An 18,249-nucleotide genomic window follows, 5' to 3' on the forward strand; every position below is an offset into this window, starting at 1 on the left:
TCTAACTGAGCCCACTGCCCTCTGTTCCCCAAACTGAGAAAGCTATTACAAGGAGAAGGAGGTGGGTGGGTTCAGCAAAATTACCATCCCTTGTCAGATTTTTGAGAACTCTTTCAACAAAAACTATACTCTGAACAGGTGCTGTTCTGTGTCCTGGGGACGCAGCAGTGACTGACAGGATAACGTGTGAGAAACCAGAAGCAGCAGCAATGACCACTCCGGCCGGGCACCGCCTCCCTGAAATGTCACCCTATTTCGACAAAGCACCTCCCCTTCCCCGCAGCCCACAGAGATGAGCTCAGGGCCCTGGGCATTCTAGGAGTTTGCTGCCTGTCACTGCAGGGACCAAGATGAAAGTGTCCGACGCTGGGGGGTGGGGGGTGGGGGTGGGGTTCAGATTTCTGACCTTTTATAATCAGCCAAGAGTGATCCTCACCTTCTGTATTCCTACCTCCTTTTCAGGGAGCTCATTGGAAGGGAAAGGGTCATATCTTAGGACTGGTAAATTCATTCCTGTAGATACCATGCTGGACACCACTTCAGTCCCCATCCACACTGAACTTATGGTCTGGTGGACAGCGTTAAAAGCAGGAAGAAATCTGGGTAGAGGTGTATTGAAACAAGACAGGAGGTGCAGGGTTAAAAAGCACAGGGCAGGAACTCCCGGCATAATCTGAGGGAGGCTGTAGGAGGGTCAGAGAGAAGCACTCGGATTTTAAATGCACATCATTACTCCGATATAAATATGCTCTGGTGTGGGACAAGACACTTAACCCTCTGGTTTCTTGCTCCACAAGCCTTTATCCCTGCGTTCCTACTTTCCCACAGTTCCGGGGACATTTGATAAGGGTTCCACATAAAGACCCTACTCAGAGAGTCTCGGACATAAAATCAAATTACTCTTTAAAGTGAGAATTAAAAAACAGGAAACGTATGGTCTCCCCAGTGAGCCTTGCTGGTCATTAATGACCTCCCTCCAAATGTAAATATTGATATGCATGTATGTGTTTAGGTATGTATGCATATGTATATATGCATGTATTTTTATCTAGTCATATATAGTATAAATATTATTTATATGTGTAAAATGATAGATAGATAGACGTGGTAGGTAGGAGATAGATATTCACATCTGGAACAGACAATGAAGAAACAGTGACAAAGAAGGTGAGGCTGGGAGCCAGGACCAAGGTGACAGCCTTCCCTTGGTCCAGGAGATGCTGAGTCCAGCAGAAATCTGTTTAAGCCTCTGTACCCATTGCATTGGATTCTCATTACATCCTTTGCTAAGCCTGTGAAAATGGTCTTCTCAGCATTTTCAGCTCCTTGGAGAGGAAGGGAGAAATCCTGAACCCAGACTGAGGAGATTCTGGTTCAAATCCTGGCTCTGCTGCTGGTTACCTTTGGCTAAAAATGGGATCCTGCTAGCTCCATGACTCAGCTGTTGGAAGAAGAACTGAGTTAACATCTCAAGGGTGAAAGGGCCAAGCACCCAGCCCCCGGGTGAGGGTCAGGCTATGTAAGGCTTCCTGGTTGGAAGAGTGTCCCAGACCCTCATGAAAGGTATCCCAAGGGCTGGAACCTGTGGGATGAAGAGGTGGGGGGAAGTGAGATGGAGTAGTCGTGTGGGCCACTCTGAAACCCCATCTAGGACCCAAACGCAGCGCTCAGCTTAGAGTGGAACCGGGAATCGCCTGAGCTGGTGGAATCACGCTGTTGGCTGGGGCTTGTTTAATTTTATAGAAAGCTCTGGGCTCAGAGCCCAGCTGTATAATGGTATGCGTTATTCAGACAGACGTGGGATAAGCTGTCATAAAGCCAGAGGGGCCCACTCGTGGGGTATGTAGGCTCGTGGGTTGGGGGTGGGAATAACAGAGGAGCTGGAGTTGGGGGGGTGGCTGTAATTTTGGAATTTTCTGTGCTCTGACTCAGGAAGGGATAGGATTTGCTACTAGCATAGGGAGAACTGGGTTTATTCCTTGGCCTTCACAGGAACCCAAGAGGATGAAAGGATTGACCTCAGACAGGTTGCCCAACAGCTCAGATGGATAAAGGGCCCAAAGACAGGCCACACTGGGCCCCAAGGAGGTGGTGAGGGAGACCACTGTGGGGAGCTGCCCCACGTCTGTCACCATGTTGGGCACATTTCCTGAGAATCAAGGATAAGGATGCTGTGCAGGGCATACCAGAGACTCCCAGAACCCCACACAAAGCGATTCCGCTGGATGGAATAATCTGGCCATCTTCCAGGCTGAGAAGATGGGAGTCGTCCCTGAACCTTCCCTCTACTTCAACCCTCTGTCTACTCCCCACCAAGGACCGGAGACATAAGAAGGGTGAGATTAAGATTCTGGAGTCGGCAGATTTAGTTAAAATCCCAGCTCTGCATTTAATGTGCATGATCTTCTCTCAAAGCCTCTGTTCCAGCATCTTAAACATGGGAATTATCATTATAACACACCATTAGAATATCGGGAGGATCGGATGAGAGGATGAATGGAAAGCGTAGCACACTGCTTGACATACAGAAAGGACACAGGAGATAAGAAAGGTTGTGGAGAAGGGAGGAGGGCCCTGGAGGAGGGGGCGAGAAGGAGGCAGGCAGGAGGAAGGTGGGGGGCGCTGCTAAGAGGCAGTTCAGAACAGCAAGCAAGAGCACAGTCTTTGCTGCCAAACAGCCAGGCACCAAATTCCAGCTTGGTCACTTACTAGCGGTGATTTTTAAAGCTCCCTAGTGATGCTAATATGCATATGGGGTGGAGAACTTCTGAGCCCTCTTTGTCCCAAGAAACTGAAGGGCCATGAGTGGAACCAGAAGTCTCCACTGTGGGCTTTAGTATCATGAACTCTGAATTAAAGGGACTTGGGTTCTAATCCTGACTCCACTCTTTATCCAATGTGACCTTGAGGAAGTCTCTCAAACCATTTCCTCAACCACAGATGGGAACAACATGGCACCTACTCCTACTTGTCAGGGTGGTTTTATGATTTAAAAGAAACGTCTGCAAGGCATTAAGCACAGGGAGAGCACACTCAAACGTTAGCTATTGCTGTTCTGTACAATTTACTTCTCCCTGGACCAGACTTGACAAGCCCTGCTCATCCAGATTTCCTTAAGGGCTTAGACCAGTGCTTCTGAGAGTGACCATGCCCCTCAGAATCACCTGTAGAGCTGGTTACAGTGCGGCTTCCCAGGTCTTACGCTAGGACCTCAGTGAATCTTGGGTGGGGCAAACCATCTGTGTTTTCCAAACCATCCCTGAGGGATGATGATTCAGAGTTAGCACTGGGAACCACCGAGCTGAAGACTTCCTGTGACTGGCATCTTCCTGTGACTGGCATCTTAAGTCTACTGAAGGACATAACTGCTTCCACTTAGATCATCGTTCTATCTCCAACAGTAATGTCATTTTTCAAGTGGAAAATAAAAAGCAAAAATTAAACAGAAGACCTTAGTGAGGTCCTAGGGCTCCCCAATTGCCCGTATTTGCTCTAAGTGTTTGGACCTTGAATGCAGGGGCAAATTGACCATAAAGTTAACGAATTGTAACACCCATGGTAATTGATGAAAACCACTGTTCCTCTCAATTTTGTCTTTTCCTCATGTAGCATTGCCATGGCTGCAGGCATTTTCAAGACCCAGCCCAGGACCTGAGTTAGGGGATATGTTTGGCTTGGGTTTGGTGGGGTATGTGAAGATGAGGAAGGAGGGTTGATATTTATAATAGACACCACGTGAACAAAGATGATAGAGGATCTGGAGGCACCCTCTTCTTGTCTCAAGTGGGAAATGAAATCAGAGGGACTAGTCCCTATGAAAGATGGAGACAAAAGGCCCAGAGAGGGGAGGTAACTCTTCCAAGGTCACACAGCAAGTACAAGCTAGAGCCAAGACAGGCTTCCTGAGCCAGCTGTTCCCACCAAACTAGCTTTCTCACACTCTCCCCAGGCTGACCTGTGAACTCGGCCCCAACCATGGAACTCACCTTGGCTATGATTCGGCACAAGGGAGCCCCCTCCTGGGTCAGGCTGAACAGGTTCCCTGTGGTGGATTCTGTGGTGTAGATATTGTCCGAGGCATCAATTTTTCTCACCAGTGCCTAAGAAAAGAGAGTAAAGTGTGATGATCACTCACTCACCTACCTTCTGCCTGTCTTCCTTAGTGGAATACTAGTGGATCCACACTCCTAAGAGGCCCCTGAAATCTACAACCCTGCCCCATCCACTGTCCCACGATGGTGAGGTTCCATCCAGCTTTGGGAAAGACATGAGTCAGGATGAGGTCTGAGCTACTTTTCAGAAATACGGGATAATTTCAAACCCCTGGGGCAAGGACAATGAATGTGCCTTGATCCAGTTAATCAGAAAATCAGCTCTCAACACCGATGGGCTCAGCAAGCACCTTTTTGCTGTTCTGTGGGCTCCTACTGAGAATAGGAACCATCAGTTAAATAAACAAACCATCAAGTTGAAAACTAATAAGTTCCTACAGGTATGACCAAAGAATTTGCTCATTTTGGATGGCCAGTGGCTAATGGCAAACTCCAGCTGGGTGACGGGTTCAGGAGATGAGTCAAGAGAAACACTCTACTAGCAGCTTCCTGCTCAGGCGACACTCGCCTTGGGTGGATAAGCCAGGCCAAAATGGCAACTCTGGAATCCTGTCAAAGAATGGGTAGCTGAGAGAGGAATGCCACACTGATGAAGGCTGGACCTAAGGCTGGTGGTGAGAGAGCTGGGAATGTCCCAGCACAGGACCCCGAGAGGCCCAGGAAGACAAGCAAAGGGAAGTCACCAACAAATGAGATATGAAGATTATTCCTAGAAGAGTTTAGCTGATTTCTCGGAAAAAGCTTTTCACGTAGCTTAAAACCACTTCATAATCAGCCATTTGTTTTGAAGCATGTGATTCAAATGATTCCTACCTGCTAATTAATGCTCGTTGCTTAAGTTTCTCCCGGGAGGTGTGGCAATAGAAACGGGGAAGACTTGCCTTTGGGGGCCTTGTGCAAGAAAGTAAGACCTCTGGGAAGCCTCTTGTGCGGTTTCAGTTGCCATGTTTATTTGAAAATATTCAAATAGGTTTGTTTTCAAATAACCCTGCTATTATAGAAAAGACACAAGGAAATGACGAGACCTGAATTCCAGGGCCAGCTTGCCTTTTTTTAACACGGTATGTTGATGAGGGAGTATGTATATGATCAAAAGCATGGACCTCAGAGCCAAACTGCCTGGATTCAAATCCTGGCACTGCCTCTTCTGCCTCAGTGCCCCAAAGCACATAACTTAGGCCTTCTACACCTCAGTTTCCTCATCTGTAAGATGGTGGAAACAACTGGCTCTCTCTTACGGTGATGGTACCCATCCCTTAAAGCTGCTAATATATATAAAGAACTTCTAAAAGTACCAGGCACACAGAAGCAAAATAAAATGGCTAGCAGTTATTATCTTGTGACCTTGGGCAGTGGAGATAAACTTCCTATGCCTCAGTTTCCCCATTTGTAAAATGATTTAAATTTTACAAAGGTGGTTTGAGGATTAAGGTAAATAGCTCTTCCTTACTCAAACTCATAGAATTCTTCACACATAGCAACATGCTAGTCTTCTACATATAGCAGCCAAGATTACATGTGCAATTAATCAGACTGTATTAAATATAAAAATTATTCCCTATGATTGGATAGATGTCTCTTATAAGATTTTAACAAAAGGTAAAATTAACCCAAGATTCATCACTGCAAGTCTCTATAATGAATGTGCTTCTTAGAATCCTTTCCCATCGTTACCAGAAGCAGTTATGTAAGTGATATCAGTGCTAACACGAAAATGCAGGCTTCATACTATTGGGGTCCTGTACCTAAATGATAATTACCTAATGTTCCTGATTAGTGTTTGCACTTGAAGCAAATTCGCATTACGTTAAACTGTTCAAACCCAATGTCTTTTGCAATCATCTGCAGCTATTAGACCATTTATGTCTGAGGATAATTTCTTGTTAACGTCTTTACCCATTTATACCACAATTACACCTCAAAGATGTCTCAGTGAGTCAGCTCTCTGACAATGAAAAGTGGAAAGCATCCTTTTCACCAGGATCAATTTGGGAAGATACAAGATCAAAGGCTCCACGGAAATCATCAAGGCTCTAAGTATCACAATGCGTCAGAGCTGGAAGGGCTCTCCAAAGTTTTGTTCAAGATTTCCTTCCAAGTTGAGGAGATTGAGACACAGACATCTGACCAAAGTTATATATGTGGTATGTGGGGGAGTTAGACTTTAACCCCTGTGAATTCGACTTCCTGTTTTCCAAAGTCAGTGAATCCATGTCTCTCAATGCCAGCAGGTCCTCACAGGGACTAGTGGAGATGGAAGTCTCAAGACAAGGAGAGAATCCAGCCTCATGAGTCGCTGTCACCATGCAGCACAGCTCTCCACCCCAGCTTCCATTAGTATCTACAACGCTCCACCCTGTGTCCGCCAGAGCTTCTGCTGCAGGGGGCAGAGGTGACCGAGAGCCCAGCTGCTGCCCCTCTACATCCACCACCGTGTTCCTGTTAGGGCCATACTCCCCCTGAGCTCCTCCCAGCCAGAGGGGACTGAGCACGGCAGGGGCACCACTGCGAGCCCGTCACTGCGGGACAGGGGACTCCTCTAACAGGTGACTTTGGCTTAAGAATGGAAACAACGTAAAGGAAGATAGATCGATTAAATCAAATGGCAGAATTTTTTTTAAAGATACTCTAGGCAGATATGAAACAAAACAAAACAAAAGATCTTGAAGAGCGGGAGAAAGGGATAAAAAAGGGTTAAGGAGAGGCGCACAACTGAAAGTACTCTAAATAAAGAATTTGAAAGGAGGGATATGTTTGTAATTTTTTCCTCCATCAGAAAGAGTGACTACAGCCCAGTGATATTTATCAAGAGAGATAAATTCTCACACAGAATCCTGGGACAAGTTCCTCAGAAGGAGGCAGGAAAATATTATGAAACCTCTTTCAAAAGCTTCAGACAGAGGGGAGGGTATAGCTCAGTGGTAGAGCACGGGCTAGCATGCAAGAGGTCCTGGGTTCAATCCCCAGTATCTCCATTAAAATAAATAAATAAACGAATAAATAAGTAAAAACCTAAATAAATATATTAAGCTTCAGTTAGAGATGCCATAGACAGATCCAGTTAGGGCAGCCCAGCCATACAAGGGGATTGCATAAATGTGGGTAAATTAAAGATGGTCACAAATTCTTTGCTACTTTTCCCCTAGAGCAATGGATTCTAATTTCCCCCCTTGTAAATCTGGGCTGAACTCAGTGACTTGCTTGACCAATAGAAGCCAGCACTTGGCAGAAGTAATGTTTCAGGACTTCCAAGACTAGGTCATAAGAAACCTTGAAGCCGCCATCCAGGCTTCTTGGAACGTTCTTTTCAGAGTCCTGAGCTACGAGGTAAGAAGGGTGATAACTCTGAGACTGTTATGCTAGAGAAGCCTTGTGTGGGATCCCTGATCAATACTCGCAGCTGAGACCAGCTTTCCGGCCATCCCCTCCAAGGCACCGTGGATGTGATGAAATTTTCCAAGACTCTCTAAACCATCTGCCAGCTGAATACCACCAAAAGACCTCTGTTGATGTCGCATGGAGCAGAAGGATTATGCAGCCAATCTCACCAAAATTCTTGACCCTTAAAATTGTGACATACAGCAAAAATGATTGTTGCTGGGGTTGTTTGTTATGTCTTTGTAGAGTTTTGCAATACAGGAAAAAATTACACAGATCAGCATGAAATGGTCAAAGGATTACTAGACAAATTCAAAGGAAAAGGTTTTAAAATAAGGACACAGGATTGCCTGTGTCCCAAGAGAACATTTTGGAGAAATGCATGAAGTAGGACTCTGAGGAAAGGCACGGAAAGAATAGACATCCTAAAGAGGAGACAGACAAAATAATAACTGAATCCGGGCTTGGATTAGCTACTGGTCTGATGGGAAAATTTCTCCTGGGTGGGAATATCCAATTTAGAGAGGCCCGTGTGGAAAAGATCGCTTAGAACTGGTGGTTTGGGGCAGATCCAGAACTTAACTGATTTCATTTCTCTCAATAAGGGAAATCTGAAAGAGGACTTTGGAAACACAAAAGAATGTGCCAGAAAAGAGAACGAAGTCACGGCGAGAAAGCTGCTTAGATCCAGCAAATAGTGCTCATTCTATGAGTTAGAGAAGGAAAGAGACCTCCATGAGAAGCAGGGTAAACTCTTAGAAATTCAGCTGAGTCTCCCTGAAAGGTGAAGGGGATTCACAGAAGGAAAGAGAAAACTGAAAACATAAGTCGCTACTGGAAAAAAAAGAGAGAGAGAGAGAGAGAGAGATGTAGCAGAAACAAATGTTATTCAAGGCTAAAACATTCAAAAGGTATGGGAAGACGGTGTTTTGAGAAGCCCATGGCAGAGGGATGGGCTTCCACTGGGCCCATAAGGGACCAGACTTCTGGAGCATCACCAGGAAACCCTCCTGAGAAGACAGGGTCTTGAGGCTTAAGTGATTCTCTGACGAGAGGCAGGGCCAACAGCCATCCTGTTACAGAACCAGAGTGCCTGTGTGTCCTGGGTCTACTGTCGTTTTCTCATTTAGCCCTACAAGAACTTTCTAAAATATATGACCCTTTGCACATTTTTAATTGGACAGACAAAACTTTTCATCATAAGTTTAAAGAACAAAGTTAGGATGTAATTTCCAGCCGACTATAAATACTGACATAAAGTAAAAACCACTATATCACTTTTTTAGATATATTCAATGAAATCTAAATACCAAAACAACTTGATACTATCACCACCCGTTTTAAAAATACATGAATAATCTTTCTTAACATTTGAACATTTTGCCTCTTTTCTTTTCATCTTTAAATTCATATTCCCATTCTAATTCTCCCGCAGAATTTTATCTTAATGTAATACTTTTAAGTTTCAAAGTACTTTACTGATCACCCTTAGCATACTTATCACTGAAATTTGAAACTTTAATTCCTGTGACTATAAGGCTCTACGTGTTTAAAAATAATCTCTTCTTAGTCGAATTAGTGTTACAATTACTATCAGTACACTTGGTCAATACCACATAGATGATAAATTTTGATAAGTAATTATCAATCATAAAATTAAAATTTTATTACAAATTTAGCTCTTAACAAGATGAATGAGGCTTTGTATCTTTCTTAGTCTAAGTCATTTATTTATCCATGATTGAATACTGGCTGAGTGCTATATTTTTAGATATAAACCCTGAAGAATCTTGTTACCATAAATCCAATAAAGAGGAATGGAAGGAGTTCTTATGGCCAAGTTGTTCGCCCTTTGAGCACATTCTGAGTTATGTAACCACATTGTGATCTATCATCAAACACTATTTCTAATCTTCCAGCTGATTACTCCTATAAATTGGTAGAAGCAAAGAACTGGAAACATTTGAATTGCAAAAGCATTTTTTACTCAATCATTAGAGTCATTCACTCACTATCTCAATTTCTGGGAAGAATTCCAGAAGTACTCTACCAAGACTTATCAAATAACTGTTAATTATACCCACTACTCTTTCACTTAGAGCACCTTGGATTACCCAAATTATTCAGAAAGGATCAGGAAAATCAAAATATTATTAATTTCATTGCCAATACAATTTTAATCAAATATTTTTGTATGTTTCAAATATGTTGTATAAAAACCTTGAAGCTGCAGCTTTTGCTTATTTAATTTCTGGAAAATACCTACCCTATAACCTAATTGGCAAAGACATTTCTTTTACTCAAGTCATCAGCCAAGTCAACTTAGCTTTTTCTCAATATAGACCTGACTTCATTTTTAATTAAAAAAATTTTAGTATGTGTTCCAAGAAATGCTAAAAATTGCTGACAAATAATTATGGATATCATTCAGTAAGGGAAAATGCTAAAAAACTGTCAATATTAAAATAATATAGACCTAAAATAAAATTTGATTTACTTATATATGTTCAAAAACCAAGATAAAACAATTTATTAAGCTTTTCATAATGCAAAGTAATAGCTAACACTGTAAATTAATTATAAATCTGGAATATGATAGAGGGCATTGTAGTTCTTCAGCAAATAGATGTGTATATGTATGGAATTTATGCTGTTTAATTTCAGGTAATAATTAAATAAGATTTGAGAATAAAAATATCCAAAATTATTCAACTGTTTTTAGTAGCTCTCATGATCAAACTTCCATATGTATTTAAAGAAGGAGAAAAGTATTTATACTGAAATCTAATTAGTACAGCTGCTAGCAATTAATTATATCTTTTGCTAACAGGAAGTAGAAATTAGTCTAAATATTTTACAAAATGTTTTGACAAAGTAGGCTTTAACTGCTTTCTTAAATAATATGTATCAAATCTGAAAAGAAAAATCATGCAAAACTGGTATCTGTGAATTTTATCCAGTACATCTTGAAAAATGTGGTCCTTCTCAAAAATATTCCAGTTACATTTAAAAGAATCATTAAGTTTGAGAGTCTTTGGCTCTTCAAAGATACTTTTTTTTTGACATATCTTAGAGTTGAGTATAAGATACAGCTGAAAGGAGTTTTTGCATTTAAAAAGTGTCACCAAGAATGTAGTTTAGTGCAGCCATTATGGAAAACAGTATGGAGATTCCTCAAAAAACTAAAAATAGACTTGCCCTATAATCCAGCAATCCCACATCTGGGTATATACCCAGAGGGAACTCTAATTTGAAAACATACTGATTCCCAGTGTTCATAGCAGCACCATCTACAATAGCCAAGACATGGAAGCAACCTAAATGTCCAAATGTCCATCAACAGATGACTGGATAAAGAAGTTGTGGTATATTTATACAATGGAATACTATTCAGGCATAAAAAGGAATAAAACAATGCCATTTGCAGCAACATACATGGACTTAGAGATCATCAGTCTAAGTGAAGTAAGCCAGAAAAAGAAAGAAAAATACCATATAATATCACTCATATGTGGAATCTTAAAAAAAAAAAAAGGACACTACAAACTCATCTACAAAACAAAAACAGACTCGCAGACATAGTAAACCATCTTATGGTTAAAGGGGAAATGAGGTGGAAAGGGATAAATTTGGGAGTTTGAGATTTACAAATGTTAGCCACTATATATAAAAATAGATTTTAAAAAAGTTTCTTCTGTACAGCACAGGGAACTATGTTCAATATCTTATAATAACCTTTAATGAAAAAGAATATGAAAACAAATATATGTATGTATATGCATGACTGGGACATTATGCTGTACACCAGAAATTGACACATTGTAACTGACTGAACTTCAATAAAAAATAAAAATAAAAAGTGTCCCCAAAAGCCATGGTGAGTGTTTGATTTGTCCTACCTGTGCTCTCTTTGCTTTGTCCAAGGAGAATGTCCCTCAAGAGCTAGGCATGATTTGAGAATAAACGAAGATGGAAGGGATAAGATAATTGGAAAAGTTCATAACTACCCCTCCAACACACACACACACACACACACACACTCTCTCTCTCTCTCTCTCTCTCTCTCTCTCTATCATTCAACCATATTTCTGGATTCAGAAAATCCCCATACTATGAAAAACATACAATTTCTAATGCTTTTCTCAACAGAAATATGTAAAAAGCATGGAAATAATTCACAGAAGCCTAAAAGTTTATGGTTCAGGAAGGGAGGCTTCTTTTTGGTTTGCTCTCCCTACTCCCACAACACGGTTTGTGCAAAAAAAAGGGCAATGCACTAGAAGATTTAGGATGGGTGAAGAGTATGCTTACTTTTCGTAAATAATAGAAGGGCTAGTAAAACCTGTCTTATTGGGAGGATTGTTTTTAGGAAAGAAAAGAAATGAAAATTGAAGATCTGGAACTTGGTTTCCTTAAAAGTATACGTGCTTGCATTTTTCATAAGAAATGTTTGGGAACCTGGAGAATACAGTGCATTGGAAGCGACAGACCACTGGCACAAGTCACTTCAGGCAGCCCGAATCAGTGCAGCCTGGGGTAGTAGAAACACAACGTTTAGAGGGGAGCCTAAAATTAAGAAATGTTGAAAATGTTGAATGGGAAAGAATGCAAGTCAAGCCAGTCTTTGTGAGGGAATTACAGATGCCTGGCTTTGCAGGAAGAAGAAAATCTATCACATGCCCTTCGACGATAAAGGAGACATTTTTCTCCCATATACGGTAAACACTGTACCACCATTAACCTATGGTGGACGCTTTTCCCCGGTGAATGTATGTTCACAAATCCCTGTGGACTGCGGACAACTGAAATAAATAGACGTCCTGTTGCAGATACAGTCAAGATGGAATCTGTCACCCACCCTCTTTTTCTCAACTGCAGATGAGTGTCTATTAAGGTCTTCAGCAACCCTAAGGACAGAGTCTTAGGAAGACACGTTGACTGGAATTCCTGCCCTAGGGACTGAGGACTGGCTTGTTTTAACTTTCTGTGAGTGTAGGAGTAGTGCTGTGACAATGCTGTATATTCAAGGTATTAATTTTTTTGCACTTTCAAGTATGGTGGAGAAAGATCAGTGTAAATTGAAAAGCCCTGAAGACACTGGTCCCATTGCTGGAGAGACCCTGGGCTGTAACTGCGCAAGGGAATAAGACTCCACACACACACACTGGGATGAGGCTCTCCTGGCTAAACTGAGCAGAATAAGAAAACTAAAGAGAATTCTATTAACCTAAGAATCTGGGGCTTTGAATTACTCCTAAGAGTAAAGGGATTCAGTTTTCTGGCTTTTTTCTTTCACTTTTATTTTTCTCCCAAAGAACTTTAAAATGAAATAGGAGACTATTTTAAAATTTTGGACAGCTTTATATTTCTCATCCTGGCAAGTATGTTTAGATTATCTTTATCTTACTGTATTTAATCACACTGCAGTTTGTGACTCCGTATGTTGGACAACATAACTGAGCAAAATCTCAGAGTGGGAAATAGAACAGGAAAGCAAATTTTGAGCTTTAGTTACAAAATCTCCTTAGAGTCAGTTTAATGAATGTAATATTATTAGTTCTTTCCAAGCTTTCTGGGATCAAAGTCTAAATTGCCCACTATGATTCCAGAAGGATCCACAAAGGAGTAGACTTTGTTATTTGGAAGGATGGCTTCATGAAGGTGGGAAAAGACTGCCTCACAGGCAGCCGCCCACCTCCTCCAAGGAGCCCGGCCACACCCCCGCCTGACCACAGCTGCACGGATAAGGCCAATCCCCACTCCTCCTGTCCTGCTAGGAAAGGATTTCAGCAACACCACCTCTGCTGGCCTCAGCCCTACCTCTCCATGTCATTTTGCTGATAGGGTAGGGATGAGTTAGCAAGTTGGGAAGAAGGAACTGAGTATGTTCAGCTTAGCACTTGCCTCTCTTCTCTTAGGAAGTGTCTGCCCTCTGTCACAGGATAGGCGCTTGTGCCACAGGTGAGGACTGAGTTTGTCCAGCTCTGCCTGGGACTGGGGTTGGAGGGAGGGGCAGAATTTGGCTATGAGACGTATTTTTAACAAGGTCTCTTAGCCACAGAGCCAGAGATACATTCCCTAACCAGTTTTATAAGAACAAAGGTGCTATTTTAAACTAAAATAAAAATTGATTGATGCAACGGAAGGATGAATGCATATAACACCTATCCACATGACACTGAGTCAAGGACCCACAGAAAGTCCCCTAGACGTCATCCTCAAGTAAATCAACTTTTCTAAGTCTTTTCCTCTTAAACTCCCACATGGCTAATCCTTTAATCCCAGCAACTCTAATCCTTAATGCTCATTAATTTCCCATCGGTGGCTCCTAACAGCTAAGCCTTAAATTTCCCTGCCCACCAAGTAGTTAAATTATCTCAATAAACAGTAATTAGGTGATTAGAAGGTTCTTTTTAGCAAAGCTTGTTGTGAGCTTCTCTGAAGGCAGAACAGGTCTCTGGTGGATAAAGAAGTTGGCACAATTGGAAGAGTGCCACCAACCACTCCTCTGTTGTCTCATTTAATCCTAACAGCAATCCACTGCAGAGGTGAGGAAATTAAGTAACTTGCTGAAGTATGCCTATGCAGTGAGTAGCACAGTCAGGATCTGAACCCTGATTTGCCTCCTCATGCCACGCACAGTCCACTACCCACAAAGCTCACATTCATAAATTCACATACTATCAGGATTGGAAGAACCCTTGCAAGTCACTCAGTCCAACCTCCTCTACTGCCGATGTCCTCCCAGGTGTGAGTTTCCCACCTCAGTGATGGGGACTTCCTAAGGCAGCCCCTTCTACTGTAGGGCAGCCCGATTGCTTTGCAAACTCCTTTTTACATGGAATGTCCTGTAGATTTGCTTCACTGGCCCAAGGTCCTTCTTCCCTTTGGGGGCCCAAGGCACAGAACTTTGGAGGTGGCAGAGTGTGCATCCTTGGATTAAACAACCCTGCTCTTTCAACTCTTACCCTCAAAACTTAATCTTCAGCCTTTCCCCATCCTCCTAGGAACCTCCTCTGAGCACAATCATTGCAGTGACACATCTGGGGTCTGGAGCTGGGCGTAGCATTCCAGGATGGAGCAGACCAGCGCAAAGTTGTGATAGATGATCACTGCCCTTGACGTAAGCACCATTCCACCATGAACTGTGGATCTATGGTGGAGGTAGGGGGCGGAAAGAGCACTGTTCCTCTGCTCAAGAGCCTACATGGCTCCCTAGTGCATTAAAAAGGCATTTCCCAAATTGCAGTTCCTGAAACACCAGCTTCCCTGAATAAGTGAATGGGTACTTTAAGGATAAAAAAGATCTGTGACTGTGTAAGTTTGGAATACACTTAATATTCTTTCATTAATAAATCTTTACTAAATGGTTATTGTATGCCAGGTACTGTTCTAGTCACTAGATACATGTCCATACACAAGACAACCCAAAATTCCTGTCTGTGGAAACTACAGGTCAGACAAGAAATGCTATAAATGTGTGAGGACCTTTTAGAAGACTCGCAATGCAGAATAGCACGTCATTAGAGAAATGCTGATGCAAATAATTAAGCTTAAGTTCATTTATGTCAAGATATCTCAAATACAGAATCCTGGCATAATTGCTAACATCCTAGAAAACAGTATTTGAGTCACCTGTTTTGGAAATAACATGCTCACAACACTGAATACAGACTACTGTCCTTCGGCTAGTATATCTCCTTATGTTACCACTGTCCTGTATGGAAACTTTCTAATGTAAAAAAGCTTAAAATACCATATGATATCACTCATATGTGGAATCTTAAAAAAAAAAGGACACAAATGAACTTATTTAAAAAGCAGAGGCAGACTCACAGACACAGAAAACAAACTTATGGTTACCGGGGGAAAGGAGGTGGGGAGGGATAAATCTGGAGTTCAGGATTTGCAGATACTACCTATGGTATATGAACTAGATAAACAACAAGGTCCTCCTGTACAGCACAGGGAACTATAGTAAATACCCTGTAATGACCTATAATGAAAAAGAATATGAAGAGGAACATATGTATCTGAATCACTATGCTGTACACCAGAAATAGACACAACATGGTAAATCGACTATACTTCGATAAAAAATAAAGAATTAAAAAATTAAAAGGCTTAGAGATCAGCCAAGAAATATCAGTACAGCAAGCTCAGCCCGTAGGAGGACTTAGAGGACACCACAGGGCATGTGGGCGGGAAGAGGGGTTGTCAGGAAGCTAGCAGAGGAATGGAGGACAGACACTGCCTCCCCAGCCAGGTGAGGGGGGCCAATGGGAGCTCAGTTCTAAGAAAGGAGCAGCTGATCCAGCAGCTCCCAGGTTCAGCATCAATGATGCAGGTGGGCAGACCCGGGGGTGGAACAGGGTTTAGCCAGGAAAGTAGAAGTACCAGATCAGGAATTCCACCCTGAACAAGATCAGGACGAGGAAAAACAGAATGGGCCCTAGTGCCCTGGGAAATCAGATACACAGTCCACAAAGCCCAAGTAGGTTCCTGACAGTCCACAGAGTTTTCCCAGGATTCTGTGACCTAGAGCATCAAAAAGACACCCTACCCTGTGCCCCCGGTAGAGAGAGCCAAGGACTACTTCCAGACCCAGCTGGCTTCTGTTTACAACCCAACAGAACGCTTCCATTTCAGCCCACTAAATGAATCTGGGACTGCTAGGCAAGAGGGCGCAAAAATGGCATAAGAAGCATCAGCGGGCACCTGTGCTCCTGCTCGGAAAATCCTCCAGGCTCCCCTCCTCCCCGCCATTAACTTCTATACCCTCTCTCATCACTCCTTTGGTTTCTTCACCCATTTCAGCCCCATGTTCCACTGGGTCCCTATGGGACTTGGTGGTTCAGTTTGGGACACTGGTCCCAGCTTGAACCACCACCTGCCGCTACAAGTGACCGTCAGCATTTGCTCATCAGTTTTAAGTGCCAGCCCCAGCACCCCAGCCCTGGCCCATCCTTCCCCTTGTCCCAGACTCTCGAGGCAGGGAGAGTGGACTTCACAGCCCCTTCTGGGTTGGGAGGGTGAGGGCTGCGTGGGGCCAGCTGCACTGACTGGCAGGCAAACTGGCTCAGAAAGGCCCATGCCATGTACAGAATGAGCCAGACACACAAAGAAAGAGAGAACGGAGAAGTCTGGGCTAGGTAGAAAGGCCGAGTTTGGAGAGAAGCCGATATGGGAAGGGATTTGTTATTTGTGGAAAGCTTCTCTTCGGCAGTGGGAAAAGAATGGCAAATATGTGACACAGTATTTCTGTGACTATAAATAACATGTAAATACCTTTCATAATGAAAACCGTATGGAATCAGCTTTTCTGGGAGGCTTTGAAAATAGGAAAAGGCAAGAAGAGAGGGAAATAACATGTATTTAACCCACACTCTGTGCTAAGCACTTTTCATATGTCGTTTGCTTAGTCCTCTCCCTTTTCTTCGGGGGAAGGTTTTCACTTTACAGATGAGGAGAAATGGGGCCACAAGGTCAGAGAACTTGACCAAGGTCCCAGGATGAACCACAATTTGAAAGTAGGTCTGTCAGGCTCCAAAGACCTCACTCTTTCTGGAATCATGCACCAGCCTGCCTAGAGGCACAGGGCTAGACTAGGTGACCTTTCTAGATTCTTCTCTATTGTCAAGAGTTCCAGAATTGACTTGTTCCCTGTAGGTACCTCACGTCCTTCAGGACAAAAAGGATCCATTGTGTGCACTGTGAACAATAACTCAACAGAGAAGATTTAAGGTGGTGGGAGCAATACTGAAAGGGCAATTGGGAGACACCGGGCTCTCCCACTGCCCTGCTGTGTGCCCTTTGGTCAGTCTCTGCCCTCTCTGAGCTCTAGTTTTCATATCTGGAAGATGCACAATTGGGGCTAGAAGCTCTCAGGAAGCCTCCGCTTAGCTCTGATAGTCCTGTCTCTCAGGTGCTGGAGTTCACTTTGGTGGTCCAAGGATGATGTCCCCCAAGAAAGGCCACTCCAGAGCTTCCCCCAGCCTGGCCCTGCCCCTCTGCCCACCTCCCCAGCTCAGCCTGCACTGACCTGCACCTCCCGGGTCAGGGCCAGCTCCAGCAGCTGGCCGAAGTGCTGGCCCAGCGTGCTCAGGGTCTCGCTCACACAGGCCTTCATCGACTTCAGGACGTGCTCGTTCTCAACCTGGAGGCACCTGGGGAAAGAAACCGCAGGGTGGGCCCCCGGAAGGGCCAGGCAGTCAGCCCAGAGCCATTTCAGGGGCCAGATCTGGGCCTGCTGCAGGCCTGGTGGTGGTGCAAGTGGCCTGGGAAGAAGACATCAGCTCCCGGGGAGTCAGAGATGGAATATTCCTAGGCTGGCTCGTCCCCCCGGCCTCCTAGAGAAGTGCGGGCCTGACATGGCAGCCAACAGTCCACAGCACCAGAAAGGCCATCACAAAGTAGCCAAATCCTGGGCTTCTTTGGGCTCTCTGGGCTTCTCGCCGGGAGAATCTACCATCGTCACAGCCAGGGTCTAGGGACGGGTGATGGGGGCTGCAGAGGGGCTGCCGGTGTGTCAGGTACGCTGTGCTCACTGTGAAGGTGGACAGACAGCAGTGCCTCTGAGCCTTTCAGAAACGGCCACCTGCAGCGTGCAGACAAGAGGCTTGAGGGTTTTCTCCCTACACACGAAGAGCGAGGGCTCAGGGTCCAGTCGATCCCTGTGGCTTGAGAATGCTCCATACTGGAAAGCCAAAGACCTCATGTGAGACCTCGGGATACCAAGTTCCAGGTTTTTCTCCCAGGG

At 43.7% G+C, this 18,249-nt stretch overlaps 1 protein-coding gene across 6 annotated transcripts in view; it reads right to left on the bottom strand.

Moving 5' to 3' along the window:
* INSC (INSC spindle orientation adaptor protein) overlaps positions 1–18,249 on the bottom strand; it is a 122,340-nt gene that overhangs the window by 42,784 nt on the left and 61,307 nt on the right. For all 6 annotated transcript variants that reach the window (XM_032488964.1, XM_032488963.1, XM_032488962.1 and 3 more), the window contains 2 exons: positions 17,533–17,656; positions 3,987–4,100 (listed from right to left, as the gene is read on the bottom strand). In XM_032488964.1, coding sequence (XP_032344855.1) covers positions 3,987–4,100; positions 17,533–17,656 — 238 coding nt within the window. The remainder of the gene's footprint in view (positions 1–3,986; positions 4,101–17,532; positions 17,657–18,249) is intronic.

Source organism: Camelus ferus, chromosome 10 (genome assembly GCF_009834535.1).
Source record: "Camelus ferus isolate YT-003-E chromosome 10, BCGSAC_Cfer_1.0, whole genome shotgun sequence".
Taxonomy (NCBI): Eukaryota; Metazoa; Chordata; class Mammalia; order Artiodactyla; family Camelidae; genus Camelus; species Camelus ferus.